Genomic DNA, 23871 nt, shown 5'->3' on the forward strand with positions numbered 1-23871 from the left:
AAAAAAAAAAATCTCAAAATGCAGTGAGGTTTTACTAAATAATTTTATTGTTGAGCAGAAAGCAGCTAAATGGATCTATTTCATTCTAAAGCAAGGCACATCATTTTTGGGGTGCACTGATTTTTTTTTTTTGGGGGGGGGGGGGAGGTGTTGTCAGTGAGAGTTAGCCACCCTTAAAAATGAAGGTGAGAATCAGCTACATCTAGAGAAAAAAATTTAAGTCTATGTGAAATTGAAAATCACAGTCCCAGTACTCAATCATATGCCACTGGAGCAAAATTCTCTAATTAAAGCCCTTAAAATAAAGGCTCACGAAAATGTCTGAAACTTTTCCTGAGATGAATAGGCTTAATTTCACTGTTCTTGAAATGTTAAGATTAATATTTTTCTGTGTATTTATTTTGTATGTGATTAATAGCTTTTATAAAAAAAACCCTACACATCTGAGAAAACACGTATAACACGCAATATGCAGCACACTCCCACCACTTTGGCATGGGTAAATGTCTGCCCTTCACAGCTGTGAATATGAGCACTTAGTGGATGCATATTAGGATAAAGAAAGACTCAGGAATAAATATAAATCAAATGAAATTATTTTATTCTTTGCTTTAAGGCACAAAGCACATTTTAAAGAACTATTTATAAACTTCATCGTCAGAAGGCATCAAAGCTATTTTCTAAAAGAAATAGCTGTAAAGTATGATAGATCTAAACTTTATACCATGATTTTTTACAATTTCTCTTACATAACATTAAGACATCTATATGTACAGTACCAATAAATATGCAGCAAACATTTTCAGTGCCTTTTTGACGTTTTAATATAAAACTCTACAATCAATGAAAGAACATATCTTGATTTGGGCAAGAATGAGAGCATCTGGAAAGCTAGTTTAGTTCATAATTCAGCAAAAAAACCCTCAAACACTCCTGACTTCTGGTGCTTAATAAACCAGGTTATAACTTCTTAGCAATGTCTTTCATGCTGTTCCAAAGGATTTAGCAATAATACTTGTAAGGCAAAATGAGTTTGGAACTGTCACTGTTGACAAACATGGCTCCTGGTTTTGCACTGTTGAAGACAATCATACCCAGCTTTGGCACCAGGTCTCAAAAAGAAACTGAACAGTGGGGTCCTCATTTCCTTTGAGAACCTGTATGACAGATGCTGAGTGTAGAAAACACATCCCTTATTCAGCTGCCTGCCCGTGAGCTGAAATTCTTATAGCATAGGACCTTCCTGTGAGCACAGATGACTTCCACTTCGTCTCAGCTTATGCTCCATCCTGCAAGTTGCTTAGAAGACAAAGTCTCCATACCCTGCCAGACTGAACTCAAAGCTCTTCCCAAAAGCGGGGCATATTAACTGTGACATTGAACTGTCTCCAACTCGGAAAAGGCATCTTCATGCAAGAACAAAGCTGGCAAGTAGCAGATCCAGCTGTGGTTGGGCATCTTGGCCAACAGATGAGAGCTGGGAATGTTAAACTCTCATGGGTAGTGTCCTACTCTGCAGGATGAAGAGTAACAAACAATTTCATTGTATGAAAGTGATGTTCTCCCTTCCCTCAACATTCATGTCCATGTACGTATTTGTTAGCTGGGGATTCTGCCCAGGCCATAGCTGGGCAGCTTTATCCAGCTGTCTGAGAAAGTGAGTGCAGTGCAGTCACCACTTTCACTGAGTGCTGCTATTATCTTGCATTTAGCTAGAAAAATACTATATACACCCTCTGCAGCCCTAGGAGAGAAGCACTTCCACTATCCCCACATTCCCTAGCATGCACAGCCTTTCAGAAATGTGCATCTCTTGTCCCCACATCACCAGAGAGGGAGCATAGGCATTTATTGAGAATAGACACCTTCTGTATGATCAAAGGCAGGAAAAACAAAGCACAATGCTCATGTGGAGGGACTGTATGTGCCAGTGTCTATAGACCACAAAGATGTTAACTCAAGCTATTACCTTATATGTGCAAAGCACGGAGTAAAATGGCAATAAAACAAGTGAATTCTGCTTAGCTCAACTTAAAACAGAAAATAATAATAATAAAATTATAACTTGCTTTTGCTATTCTTTTAAACATGAGGTAGCTATCGAATTTTTTAAAAAAACAACACCTTTTTGGTGTTACAGGAGAAAGTAGTCTGATTGCTACTGTCTAATCAACTCTTGGCTGATCTACAGAGGCTGCTAACAAATCATCTCAGGTATTTGCAAGTGGATGGAAACCATTATGTCCTCCATTAGAGTTTTCAAGTGAAAACCTTCCTTGAGCCAGAGCATAAATCCCTTCTGAAGCAATTTAAATATGATACTCTGGGTTCAAGCCAGGAAAACAAAAGAAATTTTGGAAATACAAAATAATATGCCCAATGGGACAATGTTTCTCAGTTCTACTAGTGGAAATAAAGAATTTGCATTCTTGGAAGCAGAGGAATTGAAGATAACACCACCCAGGCTGAGAAATACATATCCAGTGGATGCTGCTATTATGATGGAAGTGTAAGGACAGCAAAACTCAACCTAGAACAGGGCTAAGGGTGCCCAGAGCTCTGCTGCCTTCAAACAAGGCTTTGACCCTCATTTGGCCATAATTTCCTAACTGGGTTGTGCCTGGCAGCCAGGAGCTGAGCAATTGGAAACATTCAATTCCCAGCCTGTCAAGGTGCTGTTATGTACGGTTGTGGGTGGGACAAACCTGATTTTTTTGGCCAGGTGGTGAATCTGTGGTTCCTGTCTCCCTTGGGTGTGCAGTGGGGAGTATTTGGTCCCCGACCCAGCGGGCTGAGAGTACAGCTACGGGGCAGTTGCTGATGAACACTGCTTTTCTGTAGGACTTGCTTTTTCAGAATAGACTAAGAAATAACAAGAAGAAGGAACCATGCTGCAAAGGGGAAAAGGGACTGAATAAGAAAATCTGATCAACCTTTACGTTTTTGCCTTTTGAAATACAACTCTCTATAAGCACCCTGGGAAAAGTCTGAATCCGAGTTCACTCTGGTGGGGACCTCTAACCGGCATAAAATAACGAACATTCACACATTAACACACAACAAAATAGGCTTCTTATACATCAGCATTATGTGGCTGTATTAGCTAATCGCTCTTAAGTCTGCTATTTGGTTAGTGTCTTTGGAAGGGGACCAGGATCAGAAGTGGTCACATTAGTTAACTTGCATTTTTATTATCATAAAACTTGGAAACAAGAAGCTAAGTCAGTTCTACTGGTAGAGACACACATCAGCACTGAAGCACAAGACAATATACAATCACTTATATAAAATTCCTTACAATAGCAAAATGCTATACTGGTGTCTAATACCCAGATCTGGGCAAAAATTCTTCACATTTTCTGATTCTTTTAAAGAATGAATTTTCTCCTCATTTCTCATCTGAAATGATGGGCCACTCAGGAGATTAATAAAACAAAGCACAGTGTGTTCAGTTATACCATACAGAGGTGAAAAATGAAATTCCTTCAAATTTCTGAAATATCTGTGTTGAAAATCGCAAGTGAATACCTTAATCCCTTCCACTTGGTCTGAGCTGCAGTTCAGTGTAGCCTGGTAGCGTCCCTTTGTACCGGGGGTCTGCTCATCCTAATATCCACTGAACTGTTACGTCCAAAATCGCCTCAGCTGCATCCTCTTCATCATTTGGGTTATGATTTGCTAAGGAACCTGACCTTCAACTTTGCACATCTAGACCCTAATCCTGCCAACATACATGTGCTGGAGATGGTCCATGTAAGTGCTCCTTGATTTGGAGGGTTGCTCCTGTAATGATGTAGCTGAGGGTAAACGCAGGTAAAACATTTTATCTGCTTTTAATTTGAGCAATGTAGATTTTCCTCCTCCCATACACCAAAGAGGAAAACTGAGCTTGATTTTACAATGATACCCCTTTAGCCACATGCTCAGGGCTAAGTACAGCACAAGGATATGCTGGCAAGATTGGAGCCGTGATCCTTATAACTTGATTTAAATTTACCTCTGTATGTATACGGAGAGAAAGTTAATGCTTATTTACCAATACTTAATTTTTAAGGGGAAAGGAAGCGGTAGGTGAGTAAGCCTTTTTATGAATTTGGGTTATATTTAGTGTTAGTTTTTGGGGGATCAAAGAGATTAGGGAAGAGAGAATTCCTAAGAACTAAAATATTTTGATCAGACTTCATATTAAAAAAAAAAAAATTTTTCTTTCAGTGGTTTTCTTCTGAAAAGTGTTTCAATTTATTTATTTTCCTAAGAAATATAAGGGTCAAAACCTGAAATCATATATTTTTAATTCATTTAGCATGACCTGCCTATTTCATCCTTTTTCTCCAGCTTGGATTTTTTCTTATAACTGTTTTAGTTTCACATCCACCCAAAACAAAACATATTTTCAGTTTGACCACAGACTGAAAGGTCACTTGTTCCTGTGACCAGATTTAATCATCTTCTCATTCAATTGAAAATGCTGATGCATATGCATTTTCACATCTCTAGAAATGATTTACGTTAAAGAAATATTTCTACTTCAGTAAACACAAATTTCTGAGAACACTTCTGTCCTTATTTAGCTTTGGAAAAATATGAGAATCCACAACGTGAGTTCAGTCTGTTTGAGATATTTCCCTCTAAGCTTGACCTCTGTCTCACTTAAGTGGCTTTACTCTGACTTCATGCCATTGACTTCTGTGGAGGAATATCTTATATACAACAGGGTCAGAATCAGCCCCTGTATACTTACGATATTTGCTGATCACTGTTACAGAAACATTATTAGCACTGAGAGGGGGGGGGGGAAGGGAGAAAGAATTTCCACTAGGGTAGATGTGTGGATTAATATGCCTGCACCACTTTAAAACAAGTAATGCCAGATATATTACTTTACGTCATATAAAATGTGCTAGTGTGCTAAATGTGCTACAAGCTGGTGTGTGCACTGGGGTGCAAAAGCTTGTTCTAACTGGACTAAAATAAATATTTTTGTGCCGTGGATAATGGATCGAGAGAGTCACACTTGTAATGGAGCTGCAGTAGGCAATTTTTTGCTTGTGGAATTTATTGTTAGTGTACAATGGACACAAATTATGTGCCTTGCGGTAGAAAAGGCTTATTATTGCCAATGGGCTTACTAGAACTTCTATGGAATATACACAAACATGTGTATGTCTATGTATATATGTGTATATGTCCCATAGAGGCTCTTTTATTGTATGCCAAATACTGCATTCACCACTCCTCTCACCCACACCTCATATTTACCATCATTCAGCGCACCAGGCATTGAGTGACGATGACTTCAGATACAGTTATTAGGTAAATCTACTGTACAAACCTATCAGGACTGTGTTATGGCCTCAGAAGAATGCTACATCATCTCATTTGTAGAAATAAAGAGCTTTCTGAATTTTTGTAACGGTCTCACAACACCTAGAATTTTCACTCCAATTTTCTCCAATGATAAACCAAATTTATCCTATATAACACTTCACAGAAGCTTTCCTACCTAGTTGTTGAGAATCACCTGTCCTCGACAGATCACTTTTAAGTCTTCCCTTTGTGGTATTCACCATGATGTTTTGTGTGCTAGTCACCTAAATTGTTTTACGTGGTGGTCTGCAAGAGCATGTTTTCATGAGTTCAGATCTTATTTTGGGCACACAACTAAGGGATCAGAAGCTCAGAAGGGCTCAACGTGGGGTATTGAGAGAACACTTTAGAAAATCTGAGATATGGAAAGTCTTAGGGTTTCCCAGAGAATCACCTTGTCTTGAACTGCCAGGAAAGTGAGATTTCACCAGATTTTACCATGGTGTGGGGGGTTCTGAGCAGTAAGAACAGCCCTGCCAAGGTGATGACCAGGCACCCTTTCTGAGAAGTAATGAGGCCAGGTCACATGTGCCAGGTGCTGAATGGATACATCAGGAATAACTGCTTCTGTCTCAGCCAGTTTCAGCTTAAAAGAAAAGGATGAACAGGTGGAGGAAACATAGGAGTAAGCGCTTAAAGATGGAAGTGAATCTAGCTCATAAAGACATAAGAGGATGTTTTGGCCAAGAGTGTTTGCACCTGCTAGCAGGATCATTACCTTTACTTTCTACCATCCTAACCTATTTTCAGATGTCAGTTTTCTCTGTGTACTGGGGTGATTGTAAGAGACAAGTTGCATGTAGAAAATTAGATTTGCAGAAAGAGATGTCCTTATATCTAATGGACAGAGCCAAGAAGGCAGGAAGGTGCCTGTGGGAGGAAGGGATCCAGAGGACTGATGAGATATGGATATGGGGAAGATGAAGGACACGTCAAAGAAAGGATGGGAAGCTAAACTGTAATGAGGTTTTGATTCAGGGACATTGTCAAGGTCTCCTAGATGGGTAGTGTTGTATAGTGGTCCAACACCCAATGACTAGACTCAAGGATGTCAGTTCTAGCAAGAAAGACACCCACTGAGGAAAGAAGGGCAGGGCAAGATGGCAATCTCCATCTTTTGTGATATGTTTAATGCTGCCTCAGCGTAGATAAAACAGTGAATGACTGAGACCTACTATGGGACCCAGGCACTGCAGAATAGGGAAGGATGGCCAAAAAGCCTTATTTTCTGAGGTGATTTACTACATAAAAGCTAGGTTTAAGAGGTATAGTCACGCTGTCAGCATGAAGGTGCTTACAGCAAGCCATGAAGAGGCAGAGATTCTGGTGTTGGCTGGATCTCCCACCTCTTACTCTGCTCCTCTCCTTCCTTCACCCCAATCTGCCTGGGCCTTCCTCTATGCTCTACGCTTCAGCTGTGCTACTGACTTTGCTTTGTCAGCTCGAACAGATCTTTATACAGCAGTAAATTTTTTCCTGCTAGGAAGAGGCTTGCTGTGGACAAAGCAGCCTTGTCTCACTGCTGGTTGGGCTGCAGATCACACATGATCTTTTGTAGCTGGGCTGTCTCCACTAGGGAACTTCTCTGCCCATTTGAGATCTTCTGCTACAACGCCCGATCCCCAGTGCTACGTATTCCCCAGCCTCAGTGCTTCCCTGACACTAACAGTGTGCTTTTGGGCCTCACCAAGGCTTTGAGTGGAAACATTAACTAGGTAATCAAGCCTCGCTGTCACTTCTGGCCAAGAAGTGGAAAATAGAGAAAATCCAATGAGGTCAGTCAGGAAAGAGAAAGACTTGCAGAGAGTGAAGCCTGACATTGCAGAATGGCTGGGTGGTAGGTGCTCAGGTGTGAGACCTTGTGGCAGTTAAAAGTGTAAAGTCCAAATCTACGAGAACATGACTTGAGTCATTGTCAGTGGTGTATTTACTGTGGAGGAGAAGAAAGCTGGGGAATTTTCCTGAGAGAGAGTAAGGTCTATAAAAATAAATAAGTGCAAGGTGGGAAGCTAAACATTCCTGAGCTCCACACCTGGCTGTGGCACACCATGATCTTGTCTTTGGATCTTTTGACTTGTGTAGGGACTACTGGTTGCCAGACTTCACCCAGGGAAAGGCAGGCAGTCCCTTGCAGTTAGGGGACCACTGCAGCATTGGCAATGGTTGCAAGGGGAGCACCAAGACAGTGAGTTCTTTAGTTGCACTTGCTTTTCATTAAAAATAATAGAAAACAAAATACTGCAGAGGTTTTCTCTCAAAAATTCAGTGGCTGATTTAAAAAGTTTTGAAAATTTTGCTGCATGTCTCTCTCTGCATTGTCTTTTCTGTTTTCCTAATGTTAGGACCTGGCGGGGAGATTCCACTTTCTTGCTGAAACAGAAAGTGTTTGTGTGTGTTCCCTAGAAATTTTGCATAAAGTTTTGAGGCTGTATATTGACTGTAAACAATTTCTTGAGGAAAAAAAAGTAGCTCCTGCAAGATACAAGATATAATTTTAATCTACTTTACAGGGAAATGGGAAGGGAATAATTAAGTAGTTAATGATTAATCTGAGCTTTATGTTAGTGCAAAGTACTGAGAACATCTATTCATAAGGAAATGATGGAAAAGTAATTACCTTTTAGAAACAAGAATCTGAAGAAGGGTCATGCAAAACTATACTGGAAGAGCTGGAGAGAGTTCAAAACACTTTTCTGAGTTGAGGAAAGTACACATTGGAGGTGGAATTAGTGATGTAACCTAGCTGCAATATTCAAGATCAATATTCCTACCCACAGGTATAAACTGTTCCTCCCTGGCTTACAAAGTTTTGAAGAGCTCTCAGTTTTTACCTTCAAAAATATTTTTTTCTCCAACCTGACTTTTATTTTTCTGTTGTGGGTTTTTGTTTTTTTGGTTTTGTTCTGTTTCTGGTTTGTTTCAATTTAGCCTACGGCTTCAGCTTTTCCTACCCCTTAATTTAAGGCTGCAGTGAGCTGCAGGGGAGTGACAGTATAGAAGAAGGATAACAGCACAAAGATAGCACCCCAACGCGCGCCCACAAAGCCAAGGTCCAGCGAGGTCACACCAGGGCCTGAAGGGAAGCCCCCACCAACTGCTGCCAGGGACTTACAGTAAAAAGGCACCAAAGAAGGTTTTGTGCTCCTTAGTGTAATCCACCAGCTTGATGTCGCTAACGTTGACCATTAGCTTGTCTCCTACTTCTAAGGAGACCACAGCACCCAGATAAATGGGCTGGAACCAGCTGTTTCCCTTTTCACTGAGGGTCTTGGTGCCAGTCAGCAGCTGGGTGGGCTCAGGGTAACTGTCAGTGACTTTGGTGATGATCTCAGTGACAGAATTTGTTCTACTGGAACTTTTAGTGGGCCCTCGGAACGTGACCTGAGCATAGACATAGTAGTCCCCAGATACAGGTATCACCAGTGCGTTGCTGGAATAATTCAGGTTGTTCTTGGTAAAGGCCAAGCCTCGCTTGTCTTCCCACTGCAGGATGGGCAGGTGGTTTCCTATGGTGTTGGCAGGATCTTGTTTCTTCACTGCAGGAGGAAGAGAGAGGGAGAAGAGGTGGGTTAATTTGCTACAGCCAGGCTGCTGAATTTAACATGAGATCTCTACTTCAAAGGTCAAGCAATTTAAGTAGGGTAATTAAAATACTAGGACAGAAATGTTTGTATCTTACAGCTTGAAAACTGAGGTGAATTGGCTGTGGGCCAACTGTCTAGTGATATTTTTGGAGGTTGTCCATAAGGTGTCCAGATCTGAGCAATCCAGGAGTGAAAGCCAAGGATGCTTTTGGAAGACCTCAGCCAGCACAGGCTGCCTGAAGGGGTATGCTGCTTCTGGGTGTCCTGGTTGTGGGCCAGATCCCAAATGATGAGACACTCCTTCCTAAAGGCTGAGTCTCCTGGCACTATGGAGCAATGCAGATGGCTTTACCCTGCAGGTCCGGGATGTTCTCTTACATATTTACAGAGTAAAAACCTTGTCCTTAAGTGAAACCAGTGCTGGGGCAGCTGTACACATGGGTACCATGCCTGTACCTAATGGTTTGGGACAGTAATAGGAAATACTAAAGCATCATTTTCTTCAGTAGTGATGGATTGCAATTATATTTCTTAGACAGACACTACTGTGCTTGCAAAAGTTTCACAATGATCAGCACGATCTAGCACCAAGCACTGAGACACTTGACCTTCTCTTTCTGGCAAGTTGCTTCCGAAGGATGTTAGGGTTTGTTAGCCTTTGCGGCAAACTCAGAAGACCCCACTGTGCTTCAAGAGACCCAATTCCAAAGCAACACATTATATTTAAAACCATTTTTATCTCTTTTTATTTATTTATTTATTTATTTATTTATTTTTTAAATGCTTTGCTGGAACAAAACACTAAGCTTGGTGTTAACCTCAGCTTTCCTCCAGATTTTTTCCCAGTCTCATGCTTAGCTGATTACAAGCTCTAATCCAGATCCCAACATCAGTCTGATCCAAGCCAAGGATGCTCCCCAGGCTGCAGGGGTCTCAGGGGAAGAATCAGGGAACTGCTGATCTATTCCCTTCACCTCTCCTCCACCATTTTAATTTCTCTCACACAACAGCCAGGAGAATAAGACCTAGCACTTTTCATTTTTCTGCAGGGAAGCAAAAGAGTATCCTCTGCTCTTTACTGACTGCCACATAAAATTGTTGTGGTAAAACAGCAGCTGAGGCAGTGAAGAGAAAGAGGATAAAACCCATTAATATTCTGCCAGGTATTAAAATGAACCTGGAAAGTTAAACATTGAGAAAGACTGAGGCAACTGATTTCCAGGAAATGAGACCTTTTTCATGAGCTTGAGTTAATGCTTAAAGTTGATTTTGATTCAATATTTGGGAAGGGGTATGCGTGCATGGGCAGGGAGGCAAATGGAATGCAGGTAAGGGAAAGCTTTGAAATTCTCTTATCAATAACCATTAGGTTTATCCTGGGTGAAATGAGATTCAGAAAAATTAATGTGCCTAGCTCTCAGTGGCATCCGTTTCCCTCTCTTTTCTAGGAATAAATAATCCATAAAGAGACAAGAAAGTGTTAGGAGTGCAATTTCTTGCATATTCTCTGAGTAGCACAACAAAATAATGGTTGTTTTTTTTTTTTTTTTTCAGTCCGCCTGTCAGTGCTGCTGAAGTATCAAATCTTTCTGATTTTTCCCCAGGAGGCAAAGTACATCAGGAGAGTATTTCTGTGTGGGAGAACGATAGACAGGGATTGTGATAGCAAGCTAGGCTAAATTATAGAAGTATTATAAGGACTATGATGCTTAGAGCCAATGGAGATTTGTCTGATACAGAGTGAGAGGAATAAAAGAAAATGAAAGTACTCATGGTCTGCCTTCTTCCTCATCTACCTCTTGGGTGTCTAGGGACTGGTCTGAGTCCTGGAAAAAACTAAAGTAGCATTTGGGTCACTCTAAGGTTTACAAGAGCTTGGAGTAATACCTCTCAGAGATCAGTTGGTAGCAGATGAAATCTTGTTTGAGATGGGAACGATCAGAAAAGATCAGAATATTTGCAGAAAATGACCTGGGCTCTTTTCCATCTTGGGAACTTTGGGGGAAAATTGAAGAGAAGCTGCATGTGAAATACTCTTTTCCATGCAGAATGACGCATTTAAAATGTCAATGACACTCAGCTCTTCAATGTTTTTTATAAATAACAGACATCTCAAATGAAGTACATGATTTCATAACTTCTAGAATTAGGCAATTCTAAGTTTTACAGCTATAACCTCCCTTTTTAGGATAAAGCTCACTCTATTGATGCTCTCTATTTTCAAGTTAATTAATTTTTCCTATGCTTTCAATACTAGTCAAGAGGAGAAAGTCATGTTCAAGTGCCTTTGAATACAGCATGACTCCTTTTCTAGCAGCAGTTGTACTTTGTACTTGTCATTTATTTATTTCATAAATATATGGAGTTACACTTCCTGCAAATATACCTGTTATGCTAGGTCTTGAAGTAAATAAAATCTGCTTTTAATAAAGGATTCATTGTTACAGTTTCTTCAACTTTCCCATCCACCATAAATTTTTGGCATCCCTTACATGTGAAATTACTTCTTTCCCTTTTGGTTTAGTCCCTTTCTGGAGAATCCCTGTTGCTTGGCAACTTTTGGGTACATTTTGTCATTTTGTGGCATACTGCTGAATGTGTGGGCTTTCTACAATTCTTAGCCCTCATCGGTGTGAGTGCCTGCTACTGAACACTATACTCTGAGGCCAGACCCCTGGTGTCACCAAAAGGGTCTGAGTCTCCTGTTGTAGTAAAGCCCTTGTGCAGCATGTACAGCAAAGTCCTGGGGCTGCAGGGTCTCTTGCTCAGCATCATGCCCTGGGAGTTTAATAACTGCCCTTAAAAGGTAATTACTTCCAACAACCAAGTGAAACCAGAAAGTGATGTTCTACCCAGATTTAATGGAGCACCCAGATACCATTGCAGAGTTGTAGGTGCAAGCCAGGTACTTGGTGGGTTTTCTGCAACATAGTTCATCCGGCCATGCCACAGGCTGGTGACAAGAAGGAATAGGCACTGGTCTGCATCTTGACCCAAAGTGCAACCAAATAAGTCAAAGAGGGGGTATTGTCATGGCATGGTGCAGTCAGCACCAGATACGCATTAGTGCACAGGAGAGAACGGAGATGGAGAAAAGTCCTAAATAGGTGTTCATATGGATTGTGCCATTCTTCACTAGCTATAGCCAGCCTAGGAGAGGAAATCTTGATGTCAGTTTGGGTAAGTTTAAAATGCTCAGTGTGTGTTAAAAAGGCCAAGAGCAGGTGGAAAATTTATCATAAAGGAACAGGGACCAAAACATCGAGTCATTCTGCTACTGCTAATTCAGTGGTGTATTCCCATGAAATTACTGTGGCTAGTTCTCATTCCTCTTACTCCTCTGATCTCACCTTTAGATTATATGTGCCTAAAACTAGAAAAAGACAGAGAGAATTCAGAGATCTGGAAGAGATTTCCTACAAGTGAGAGTTTGTAGTCTACTACATTCACTTTGAAAAAGGTACCTGAGATGGGGGAATATAACAAAGATCTGAAGAATAAGTATTCCTTTTTCACTTTCTATGCACAAGTCATGGTTTCTGAGAAGACCAGGGTGGCACCCAAGAAATTATTATGCAGCAAGTTTAAAATAAGAGGAAATATTTTCTGACTGTGATGCATCATCAAGCTTGGGAACTCATTGTCACAGGTTACAGCACCAAAAATATGCTTGGGCTAAGAAAAGGCCGAAGATAAGTTCATGGAAATTAGGTTCCCTGATGACTACATAGCACAGCAGCCTGGGCGTAGCCTTTTTGCACAGAAAAGGAGGGATAAAATCCCCATAGCTTTTTCCTTTTCACGCTCCTTGCTATGGCCAAAAGTGACTGGCCTGAAGCGGCAGGTTGAAGAGGATGGGCACCATCCCAGGGAGACTGCTCGAGATGATGGTGAAGGAATTTTTGCAAATGGGGGACCTAAGGAAATTTGAAGAAAACTGTTGGGTGCTTCCCTGGGGCAACTGGACTTTTGTGCAATCCAGGGAAGTTCCCATCAGCAGAGCAGTGCTTTGGCTGCTCTTCTGAGTCAGCCCCACCAGGAGCCTTTGGGTCTCCCTGCCACAGGGGGACTCAGTGGAAAAGGGGAGATTTACACTAGCAGACATGGTCCTTTTGCTCTTGCAAACTTGCACTTAAGCAAAGATGTGATTTTGAACAAAGACAGGTCAGTTTTGGAGCTCTAGCAACCTGTGTGCAAAAGGGGATTGGACCAAGGAAGCACATTAGGAAGAAGCTTGTGGAGTAGGAAAAGTAAACTATGCTGGGAAAGAAATCAGCCTTGATATAGTGATTGATTTAACCCTGTAGGTGAATTTGTGTGAAGCACCACGCCACTTCTTGCATATTTCAAGTTACTGAAGTGCTCTCTTGGGACAACACAGAGTGTGTTGGGGAAGCCTTCACAGTGAGCTGTGTTTTTGAGAGGTATAAATTGCCTTAGGTCAGAGCAGCTGGAGAGCCTTTCAGCACTCAACTCCATCCACATGGGAACCAGCCATGAACTTTTTTCTCTTCTCTGGTAATACCTAAACTTTCCAGGTGGGTGGAGCTGGCAAGGATGGGGGGGAGCTCAGGACAGTCTCCTTGGTGTAATGACAGCTACACCTTCAAGGCTGAGGCGATGAAATGCTGGCCTTGCAAATGCTGGCAGCCCCTCAGGAAAGTATGGCAGCCCACCCTGCGATAGCACCTTCCTAATGCAAGATAAGGGCTTGGAGGGGTTCAGCTGGGCATTACCTATCTTGTGCTTGCTCCAACATGTGTTACAGATGATCTCAGTGAAAACAGGGGGCTATTTGATGGCAATATGGTGTGTGTGGCCTGAGTCAGGCCTCGAAGAAAAATGAGGTGTAAACCTGATCTTATTTGACCTGATTTTGCTCCAGAACTGGTGTTTCTTCCCAATTCACTGTTCCATAAGGGCTTACTTGAGCTCTTTACCCTGCCCGAATCTAGGGGATTTGGCAGATCACTAAGACACCAGACACCTATTTAAGTTCAGTTACAAGAGCTTCTCATTCAATGAAAGAAACGGCTTAGAAAAGTGGCAACACTTCTGTCAACTATCTCTTTTGTGGGTCCTTTTCTACAAACACAGGCTGCAGTCAATCTGTCGTGGTCAACAAGGCAAAACTGATGATTATTTTCCCCATGTTTCCGGCAACACCTGATCCTATCAGATCCATATAAACCAAGATTATTGCACCGCAACATCTGCTGTAATACATGTGGGAAACGCTTAATTTTTGAACAAGCATTACCTGTCAGGTGTGCTCTTGGCTTTTCTGCACTGGAAAGTGTATCTGTAACTGAGGGGAAAAAAAAAAAGGAAAAAAAATGTGTGAGGACATTTGCTGCTGTTTAAATGAATGAGATGTGAATGGTGATCAATGGTGCCGAGGAAACGTGTGCAACCCCTTTCCATTTCCGCATATGTTTGAGTCAGGAATTATTTGCCATGACTGTTTATTGACACTGTTGAGGTAATAAAATCCCTTTGCGAATGAACGAGCTTGTCAGGCCTATTGTGGTGCCGACAGGCTGGAGGGTGAAGCGAGGGGAGGTGTGGCATGCGCGGATGAGCGTGGTGTGCATGGGCTCCCAAACCCGTGCTTTTGCATGTTCAAGGAGTTATACCAATCTCAAAGAGCTGCTGGGGAGGTCTGTGCCTGCCCTAGAAGGAGGGAGCTTGCACAGCCCTGGGATTAGAAATGCTCGCACTTTTGCTATGGCCCCAGTTATCTCCCTGCATCTTGTCACCCAGGTTTGCTTCTGTGTGCCCTGGCTTGTTTGGCTTGGGAGGGATTTGGGTGGTGAAAGCGGAGGGCAGGTGGGGAGGCATCTGCCAGCAGCGTGCTGTGGCAGCGATTGCAAAACCTTGGTAAACAAAGGTGTTTGGGATGGGGAAAGGACTGGCAAACTTACCAGTATGTACTGCCCGTTGCTTCAGAAAGTGAGAGCCCCTCTCTTCTGTGACCTGCAGGAGAGATTTACAAGCGGTTAGCTCAGGGCTCCAGGGTGTACAGTACCTCCACAAAGGGTCTTGTTTGCTTTATCCCAGAAAATGGAATATGCTACAGTAATATTATCAAGTTCAGCTAGAGCTTTTATGTAAAAGGACAACAAGCCCTGACAAGGCTTTGCTTCAATGCAAGAGTTTTCTGCTGTTTATTTGAAACCGCGTGCATCTCTGACAGCGTGCCAGGGACAGGACCTGGGCTCCTGTGGTGGTTGTTGTGTTAAACTCCAGCCTTGGTCAGAGGCTGGACAAGCCCTTGGCATAACTGGGAGAGGGCTGGCAGAGTGGCCAATGTGAATTAGCCATTGCTGACCCTCCTTTGGGCTGGTGCTTCCATCCAGCACTGCTAGAGCACCTCTGCTGCTCAGAGACTCTCCTGTCCCTCAGTCTCTGCAGAGCAAACACAGCAAGCAGAGCAATGTGAGTGGTTCTTCCCTCTCTCAAGTCTCAGCAGGTCTCAGCCTTTGCAGGCGCAAAGTTTCATTCATAATGCCAGCGAAGGGACTAACTGAGGTGTATCATCTACACCTGCTTTTCTTTCTGCATCTGTGTTATTTCAGACTGTAAGTCTGTTGATAAGGTCTGTCTTGAATAGAGGGTAGCCTCCTTGGAAGATGGAAAGGTCTGAGAGTGCAGCTGGCAGAGGGTGAGCTCTGTGGCAGGCTGACACCACCGTGGCAAGGCAGGGTGATTCGCGTTTCCTCACCTCTTACGTTTTCTTCTAGAGCTGAAAACCAGCACACTCATAACACATCCCTGTGCCAACCTGCATTTGCATGGCAACAGGGCATGGCCCTGGGCTGTGCCAAACCTTTCTGATGTTTATGTTGAGCAGTTCAAAGGGAAGCTGCTGTCTGCCCGCCACACGCCTACCGGGGCTGGTCCTTCTGAATCACACTTGCGCACGGCCGGTGGCTTCTTGCCAAGTGCCAGTCCTCTTATGGCAGCCTGCAAAGCAGCATGGCTCTTAACTGGAGGGTGCTGCGGGATGCTGACTCTGGATCTGGCCTCCTTGGGCTGTGAGGAGCATCCCTTACTCTGCCCCCAGGGCACAGTTCATTGCAGGTCTATGCCAACAGCGTGGCTGCAGAAAGCAGACAGTCTGTGTTATGCAGCCAGCTTAGGGCTGACTATCAGGGCTGTCAGGAACCCCTGTCACGCAGTGTTTTTCAGGAATATGCTGGTCTGGTATGGTGTGTTTTATGGACAGCTACAATAAATACATCAAATAAACTGCCCCTGATCAGCTTGCAGCTAAGGATTTTATGCACATCGCTTAATAAACAGGCTGAAATAGTATTAGCACAAAGATGCTGAAGCTATCTCCTAGTGGCTGTGTCTCACCCAACTTCAAATACTGAAGGAGAAGTAGAAAATAGATAATTTATATTGGCTGGGGGAAGGAGGGTGTTTGTGGGAGAAGAGCCAGGCTGCCTGGGTTTGGGGACTGCTAGCGACTCAAAGATAAACCCAAAGATATTTTAATGTTTTACTATCAGTAACCATCCATGTCCTCCTGCAAAACCCCATAATTTCTAAAACAGTTGCTCCAGTGTGTTAGAAAACAAAAATGGAGAACGAAAACTGCAGGGAAAATTCTCTTTTTTTCCCTCCCTTCACCACCTGTACATATCTAGCCCAGCCATAGCAGTCTGTTCTCTGCAGGAAATGTCATCTAGAAGAGATGGTGGTGTGAAAGCTCAGTGTGTGGCTGACAGAGAGAAAGGTGTTGTGCTGTCAATGAGATGTCTGGGCCTTTCATTATGACTAATGACTTTCTCCAAGGCCCCGTCTGCTTGCCGTGTTGTCTAAACATGACTGTACTTTTGATGTGACACAGAGGCATAGCCAGGTAGCTTTGTCCTTCCCCTGGTGGGAAGCACAAGGTTGGTGTGGAGGATTTCCTTCAAACACTCCCCCTTGCTTCTGGCCAGATGTATATGTATAAGAGTATATTTTACACCATTATTTATGTGACACTTCCTACATATTTATCAAGTGACATATTCTCTAACGATGCTAAGTACTGCAATGAACTACAAATCAATCACAAACCTACATTTAATCATGTAATTTCAGTAGGACTGTTTACATATTTAAAGCCTACCTCTGCTGAAGTACTTTATATAAACTCGGATGTTGCAATACAGAGGTGATGGGAAAGTGGGAAGGATATCAAGAAGAATTCTGCTTCTTTATAAAAAATAGCAAAACGGTTTTGACTAAAAACCAAAGAAGCTTTTAATGCAATCTCAATTTACTTGTTTCCAAAGAAGGCCAGATGGAAACTCCAGGTGCAGGAGCTGCATTCGTAAGTGCTAAAGGACAGTGTGGTGCAGTAGATAGAGCAGGGTGCTGCAAGGTGTGAAATTATTCTGTTGCTTGGCAAAGGTAGGAGATTTTTTTTCCATAATTATGCTGTTTCATAAGGATACAAATCTAAACCTTTTATAGAAAATATTTTAGTACTAGTCAATAATACATAATGGCCAGGTATTAGTAATACTTGTCCTAAATAGGCACAGCCGTTGTACACTGATGGTGTAGATGAGGTTGTGAGGGAGACCTAAGCAGCATGAGACAATAGAGAGATCATTTACACAATTAGTGTTTTTCTCTCTTTTCCTTTCTTGCTTAGCTGTGATTCTGAAAAGTTCCCAGCATGGCTTCAATTTTCCCTTTGGTTACTGTGGAGAGCCTGTAACCAGCACTGAGCGACGTTGAAAATCCCACCTTAAAGCTGACTTGCAAACGATGTCTCAGACAGCCAGCTCTAATTACCCTGAAGACTGCGGTATGCAAAACACTTCTATATTGTTTTGATACCAAGAATGTCCAAAATCCCCACTGCATTTATCCATATATTGCTAAAGCCAAAGAGAAGGGCTAAACATCCCCTGTTCACAAGCTTTGCCTCTTGCACCTCCAGGAAGGGCCGGGAGTATCCGATCGAGAACTGCATGGGAAAAGCAGCTTGGCACTGCAGGCAGAGAGGTCAAAAGGCAAAATATCTCCAGCAGCTCCATCCACTCCATTTTTAGCACAAAATGTTATTTTACGGGCAGAGTCTCTGCAGGTTATATATGGTTCATACACCCACAGTTTTGCTTGCTCCAGAGATGCTGCGTGGCCTGGGCTGAGCGTTTTTGGTAGGGGCCTGCCCTCTGCCAGGAAAAACTGGCCTCAGTGGGAGTATTTCCACTGGACTATAGTGCCCAGCATAAGCATTAAGCCAGGGCATGTGCTCACTGCCTTCTTTGCCCATGAGGACCATGTGCATCAAGCAGCAATGGCCAGTCGGGAGTTTTGCTGCTGCTGGCTTTTGGAAGGGGAATCCCACACACCTGGCCCTAGGTGCAATGCTCACTGCTCCTCCCTGACCATTTCTCCTTCCCTAAAGATCAGGAAGCCATTTCAGGTTCTCTTTCCCATTTGGGCAGGCCATTAGGGCTTCTGATGCTGCATGTTTGCATGTTCTGGCAGTCCTTATCTGAGCTTTGCTGCTAGCTTTCTGGCTTCAGCCTTTTGGACGGGATCCAGGTGGAGCTGCTAGGACTTTAAAGTCCTTCCTCTAATGCAGCACCTCCCTTCTCCATTGCAAGGCACACAGGTTCATGTTCAATCCTTTGGACACGTTTGGAATTTCGCTCTATGCTGCTTGTGGTCCTGTCATGCCAAAGATGTCACAAAAAAATACGCTCCAAGTAACAATATCTCCAGGCCACAGGACTTGATGCTTTGCTGTATTGGGCTAGCTGAGTGGATTGCTAAGATAGCCAGAGATGCTTTCCTGGCTGCTGTGCTGTTCCCTTGGTAGATTTGTACACTCAAACTGAAACTTGGCTTCCTTTTATGGAAGGATGCACAGCAGTCCTGGCCCTTCCTCTGGAAGGGCACAACTAGAACCTTTTATAGATTTTCTGCTAATAATACAAGTCATGTATTATTGCTTAAAGAACCGTATTTCCTCACCTCACTGTGTCTTGAAGCACAAAAGAAAGTGATTGCTATTTCCAAAAGGGAAGCAGTGTAGTGAGCCTGGAAGGTGTCCAGGGAAACTATTATCAGACTTGAATTATTCATGCAAGATGCATTATACCATGAGAGAGAGAGAACCAGTGGCTCACACAGGTTCCTGTAATGACATAACTTGCCCTGCTTTTTCCTGAAAGGGACATTTCCAGAGGAAAAGGTGAGTTTGTATCCCTTCAGAGGCAGAATGTGACACCATGTGCACCCACTCAGAAGCAGAGATGAATAAACTGCCTCACCCCGCTGGCAAACTGAAGAGGCACACCCCTGTTGCACAAACGTTCCCCAGTTCCCCTTCTCCTCCTTGCTCCAGGAAGGACGGGCTGAGGAATTTACTACATCTGCTTCTCACTTGCTCAGCTGTCAAGTCCCTCCCTACTCCCAGGACTGTCCCCAGTGCACAAGAAGTTGATAATCTGTGGTGTGTGGGCTAAACTCTGGTCATGAGAGAGCTCCTCCCATGGGCTTGCTGCTGCAAGAGTCAGCAAGCGAATGCGCATCTGGTACAAACTCGGGTCTGCCCGCTTGCACCCAGTATGCCCAGGGCATCTGCACCCCAAAACCAGTGCCACAGGGAGTCCTGGCACACGCATCTGGTCCCAACCTAGTCCTGATTGAGGCAGTCAATGGGGCACATATGGAAGCCATCCTTTAGCAATCCAGTTCTAACACTTCAAATGCAGAAGCAAATGCAAAAAAACATTTTTCCAAGAGTCTTTATGCCCAAAAATGTTCCCATGGACTGAAACAGCCTACAGCCATGCTGAGCCACAGGACTGAGCTCCTGGGGAATTAACAGAAAGCTACACAGGCAGACAAATCCACCTGTCTGTGCTCTCTTTGCTGGACAACACTGGCAATACAGTCAGACACCAGCAGAGTGAATGAAAAAATTGAGAAAATGCAGGATCCAGTTGTGAACTGTAGCTGGGCGCTCCACCCACTGGGCTTGGCACAAAGGCAGCGGGCAGCCGGCCAGCCCCGATGATTTTTCTCTTCCTTACTGGGACTCGCAGAGGCTGTAACTCATCTGATCACTTCATTACATCATTGTGGGAATACTACGCACTAATTATTCAGTGCATATGCATGGAAATACACACTTGCGTAGCCCAGGCTAGGGCAGATCTAATGGTTTACATTGCGCTTTTCCTCTTAAGAAGACAAACCCCCTCCCAAAAAAAACTTTTCTTCACTACCTCTGCAAACAGGGTCAAGAGCCAGGAACATATTAGTCCAAACAAACAGGCTAACATTTTATTCTTATCTCGCTCTGAGATTGTTTCAAGAACTTCTGTTCTGCTCTGTTACAACCTCACAGGACGTGAACAAAAAGCCTCTTCCCTCCATGTGCAACTGCACTAGCTGGCCTAAATAGCAGTAACAGGGTCAGCACAGTAACATGCACTTTCACACGTGCAAGAAATGAGCAGATATAAGAGCCTGAGGTACTGCGCAGGGCTGCTGCGTCTCCTTTCAGCTATGCACGAAGGTACAACCAGGTAACACAGAAGATGCTGCACCCAGCAGCCAGCATTGCTTGGCTGCCAGACGTCAGCTGTGCAGACTTGAGGTCAAATGGGCCCTTGCACATCTCTGTGCAGCCAGGAGCCCGCACACACACAGCCATGGGCGCAGCTGTCACACCCCCTAAACATCCATAGGCTGAATGTGTGCAAGGCTAGAAATCTGCCTTCGAGGCTACTTACTGACACTGCTTTCTTTTGCTGTTCCTAAGTGAGCAGATAACAAACAGGCTAATTCGTTGGGGAATTTCAGACCTGAAGCTAAAATTAAAACCTTAATTCTTCAGACCTATATGCATATATGCATCCTTCTAGCACAGGGCAGTCCCACTGACTTCATAGCCTACTGTGGAAATAGGCACCTGTTTGCAGTCTGGCACGAGAAGGAGTGGAGAGGCATAGAAGAGCAATAGAAACAGCCACACCAGCAAGCTTGTACTGCTAGGAGCAGAGTGAGTTTATCCAGCTGTCAAAGGAGAAAAGCTGAGAAGATCCTTAGATCTAGAGAAAGTTTTGATGGGGAGTAAATAATAGGATGCAAAACTTAGGGTCAGTCTCCTTAATTGCCTCGATCCACATCTCTGCAGGAATTTACATTAATAATATAGGAGAGCTGTAGCTGTGTGCCCAGCGATGGATGATGGGCACTGACCCACTGACATCAGCAGTGTGGTCAGCAGATGTTTGATGAAATTGGTCACTGGGAGGGGGAGCCTCAGAGTTAACTCGAAAGAAGGGAGGAAAATGAGTCATAGTGTCAAAATGTGGCTGAAATCAGTGGAGAGACACTGATTTCCAACAGCTAGTGATTTTTCTTAAGCATTTTCTGCAGCATGTTAATAAAAGTTTTAAAGTTGTACATCGACCTTAGTGAAATTAAAATGAGAGGAACAGAAACCGTTAGTTAAAAAGACCAAACAATGATAAGATTTATCCCAGCTCTGCATAAGGAAGAAGGAAAGTAAATGAGTTCCTCACATTCCCTTAAACATGAGAAACTCATGAAGAGAATAAAAGAACCAAACCAACCCAACCCTGGAGACGCGGGACGTGGTGCTCTCCTCCTCGCAGGGTGGCAGGACAGAAATCAGCCGTCAGTCTCTTACCTGGCCGGCGCAGGAGCTGGGGGCTCTGAGGTTTCCAACCAGCAGATAGGCAGTGGGCAGCATGAGGACCAGCACGGAGATCAGGCACAGCAGCACCGCGCACCGTATCCTCCTCAAATCCTCCCTGAGGTGCATCCTGGAGGTTTGGTTGGTCCCAGCAGCCGCCTCTTCCAGCCTTATCTCGGCCATGCCGGTGTCTGGCGTGTGAGCTGCTGTTGTTCTGGGATGGGAACTGGGAACGGCAAAATCTCTTCTGGCGTCTGCCCTGCATGGAGACCCCCATTAAATAAGAGCTGGCCCGAGTGTGGGAAGGCACCGACACACACACACCCTCCCTCCCAAGGAATGCACCGCCTACAATAGAAACCTAGCTCAGGGAACGAGAGCCCCACGGCTCCCCGGGCTCCCCGAGGTGCCTGCCGCATGTCTCCGTCTGGCTTTTTTTCCCCCTCACTGTGCAGAAGGAAGCTAGGAAAGTCCCAGTGGGTGGAACCAGGATAAACCCTGCTGCTGGGCTGGATGAGCTTGAAAGCTTTTCCGCATGGCAAAGGGAACATGAAACCAATGGGAGTGAAAGTGAGAAGCAGGGGGAGAGCGAGAGCGAGTGGCAGAGGTGCGCGGTGTCCCGGAGCCCAGCAGTTTCAGCACAGCCCTGGGAGAAAGGGAGGAGTCTTTTAGGGAAAGCGAGGGTATCACAAGTGACCCCAAGAAGGGGTTTGGTTCTCTGAAATGTTCTTTCACTCCTACATTTTAGCAGAATCTGCAGCAGGCTGCAGGTTGCTCGATGTACCTTTTGCACCAAACAGTCCAGGGTTAGGCCTAAAACGGGGTGTTTATGGGGTTCATCTTCTCCAAACTCATTTTAATTGTGCTTTCACAGGAGCCTCTTATCATTACTTGGAAAAGCTGTGACTTTATTGCACTTGGGAAAAAATTATGTCATCTTACTTTATTGATAGCTGCTACCTCTGATTAAAAGGGCCCGCTGCCTATTGGCAACCTCCGGAGCTGCTCAGCAACTGATTTAGGAGGAGCAAGCTCAGATGGCAGCTGATGTCTAGCTGGACGGGACTCCCTTCTCCCAGGGCAGGCTAGTTGCATGCTTGCTCCCTGCCACACAGCAGCAGCCCACCCTCCATCCACTGGCCTTGGCAGGAGCTGTCAGTGGAGATGTTGCCATGTAGACTTCTCCAGATTGTTGAAATTGGAAATTTTTTTCCTGGGAAAACACAGTTCTCATCAAAACTGAAACTTTCATTGATTTATACATGTACATACACTGATGTGCAGAAACTTCTCCTTTTTTTCCTGGGTAGAGAAACGGAGTGGAAACTTACTCATTTGTTAGTGAGAGAGCAACAAGGTTTGGTTTCCCCCACCTCCCCATGAAAAACATTTCAGATATGTGCTATTACAAAATAATATCAAAGAAAGAAAAACAATTTATCATCTCCCAGTCTGTGTGCACAATTCAGCCAGTGCTTACCACTTGCACTTTGAAAACACTGCTAGAAATCTTCCTATTACAATAGTCCAGTTCAGCTGTTGATACACTAGAAAGCTAAAAGCCATGCTCTGAGCAAAATGTATAATTTAGTGAGAATGACTGAAGATGTCAGTAGCAGGGATGGATCCTTGCCAGCAGACTGGACAGGGAATAGACCAGGGAAATAGAAAATGTGAAGGAGAAAGCAAGAAATAGTGCAACCCAGTATGGTTTAGGGAGATGGGACAAGAGAGTTGATAAAGCACCGAAGGACGTGTGCTCTAACCTGAGCCAAGCCACATAACTCCTTTGTAACCTTAGGCTAGTGACTGACTTTATTTCCTTCTTTATTTCATTGTTTGTTTTCATTTAGCCTGTAAAACCTTGAGGACAAGGACTACTCTCTGTTTGTACAGCACCCAGAACTGATTTCAGGGCAGGTGTGGCTCCATTTGTCATAAATTTAAAAACCAGAATGGACGGGAAGGTGCTACTAAGATCAGTAGAAAGAAAACTCATATTTCTGTGGAAGGGCTGTATAGAAATGTGTTATTTTTTTTTTTTTCCCTGGGGTTGCAGTTGCTTATTCCAGGGCAGGGTACTAAAAAAATGTTTTGACCATGAGTGTCAAAGTTAATTTTCTCTTAATTGTGAGTGTCACAAACTGCTTAGTATATATTCAAGGCATGTGCCTTATAAGCAGACAGATATTCCCAATCTGTAAACCAGCAAAACCCCTGAAGTTTATTTTT

The 23871-nt window shown here is 43.7% G+C and overlaps 1 protein-coding gene across 1 annotated transcript; it reads right to left on the bottom strand.

Moving 5' to 3' along the window:
* Positions 1–7584: 7584 nt before the first annotated feature.
* TNFSF15 (TNF superfamily member 15) lies at positions 7585–21822 on the bottom strand. The gene is made up of 4 exons (XM_074846239.1): positions 21634–21822; positions 14876–14927; positions 14212–14259; positions 7585–8903 (listed from the first exon to the last, which is right to left on the bottom strand). The coding sequence occupies exons 1-4, from the start codon at positions 21820–21822 to the stop codon at positions 8476–8478; spliced, it is 717 nt and encodes a 238-aa protein (XP_074702340.1). The 3' UTR covers positions 7585–8475.
* Between the last annotated feature and the right edge of the window lie 2049 nt (positions 21823–23871).

Source organism: Strix aluco, chromosome 20, assembly GCF_031877795.1.
Source record: "Strix aluco isolate bStrAlu1 chromosome 20, bStrAlu1.hap1, whole genome shotgun sequence".
Lineage (NCBI taxonomy): Eukaryota > Metazoa > Chordata > Aves > Strigiformes > Strigidae > Strix > Strix aluco.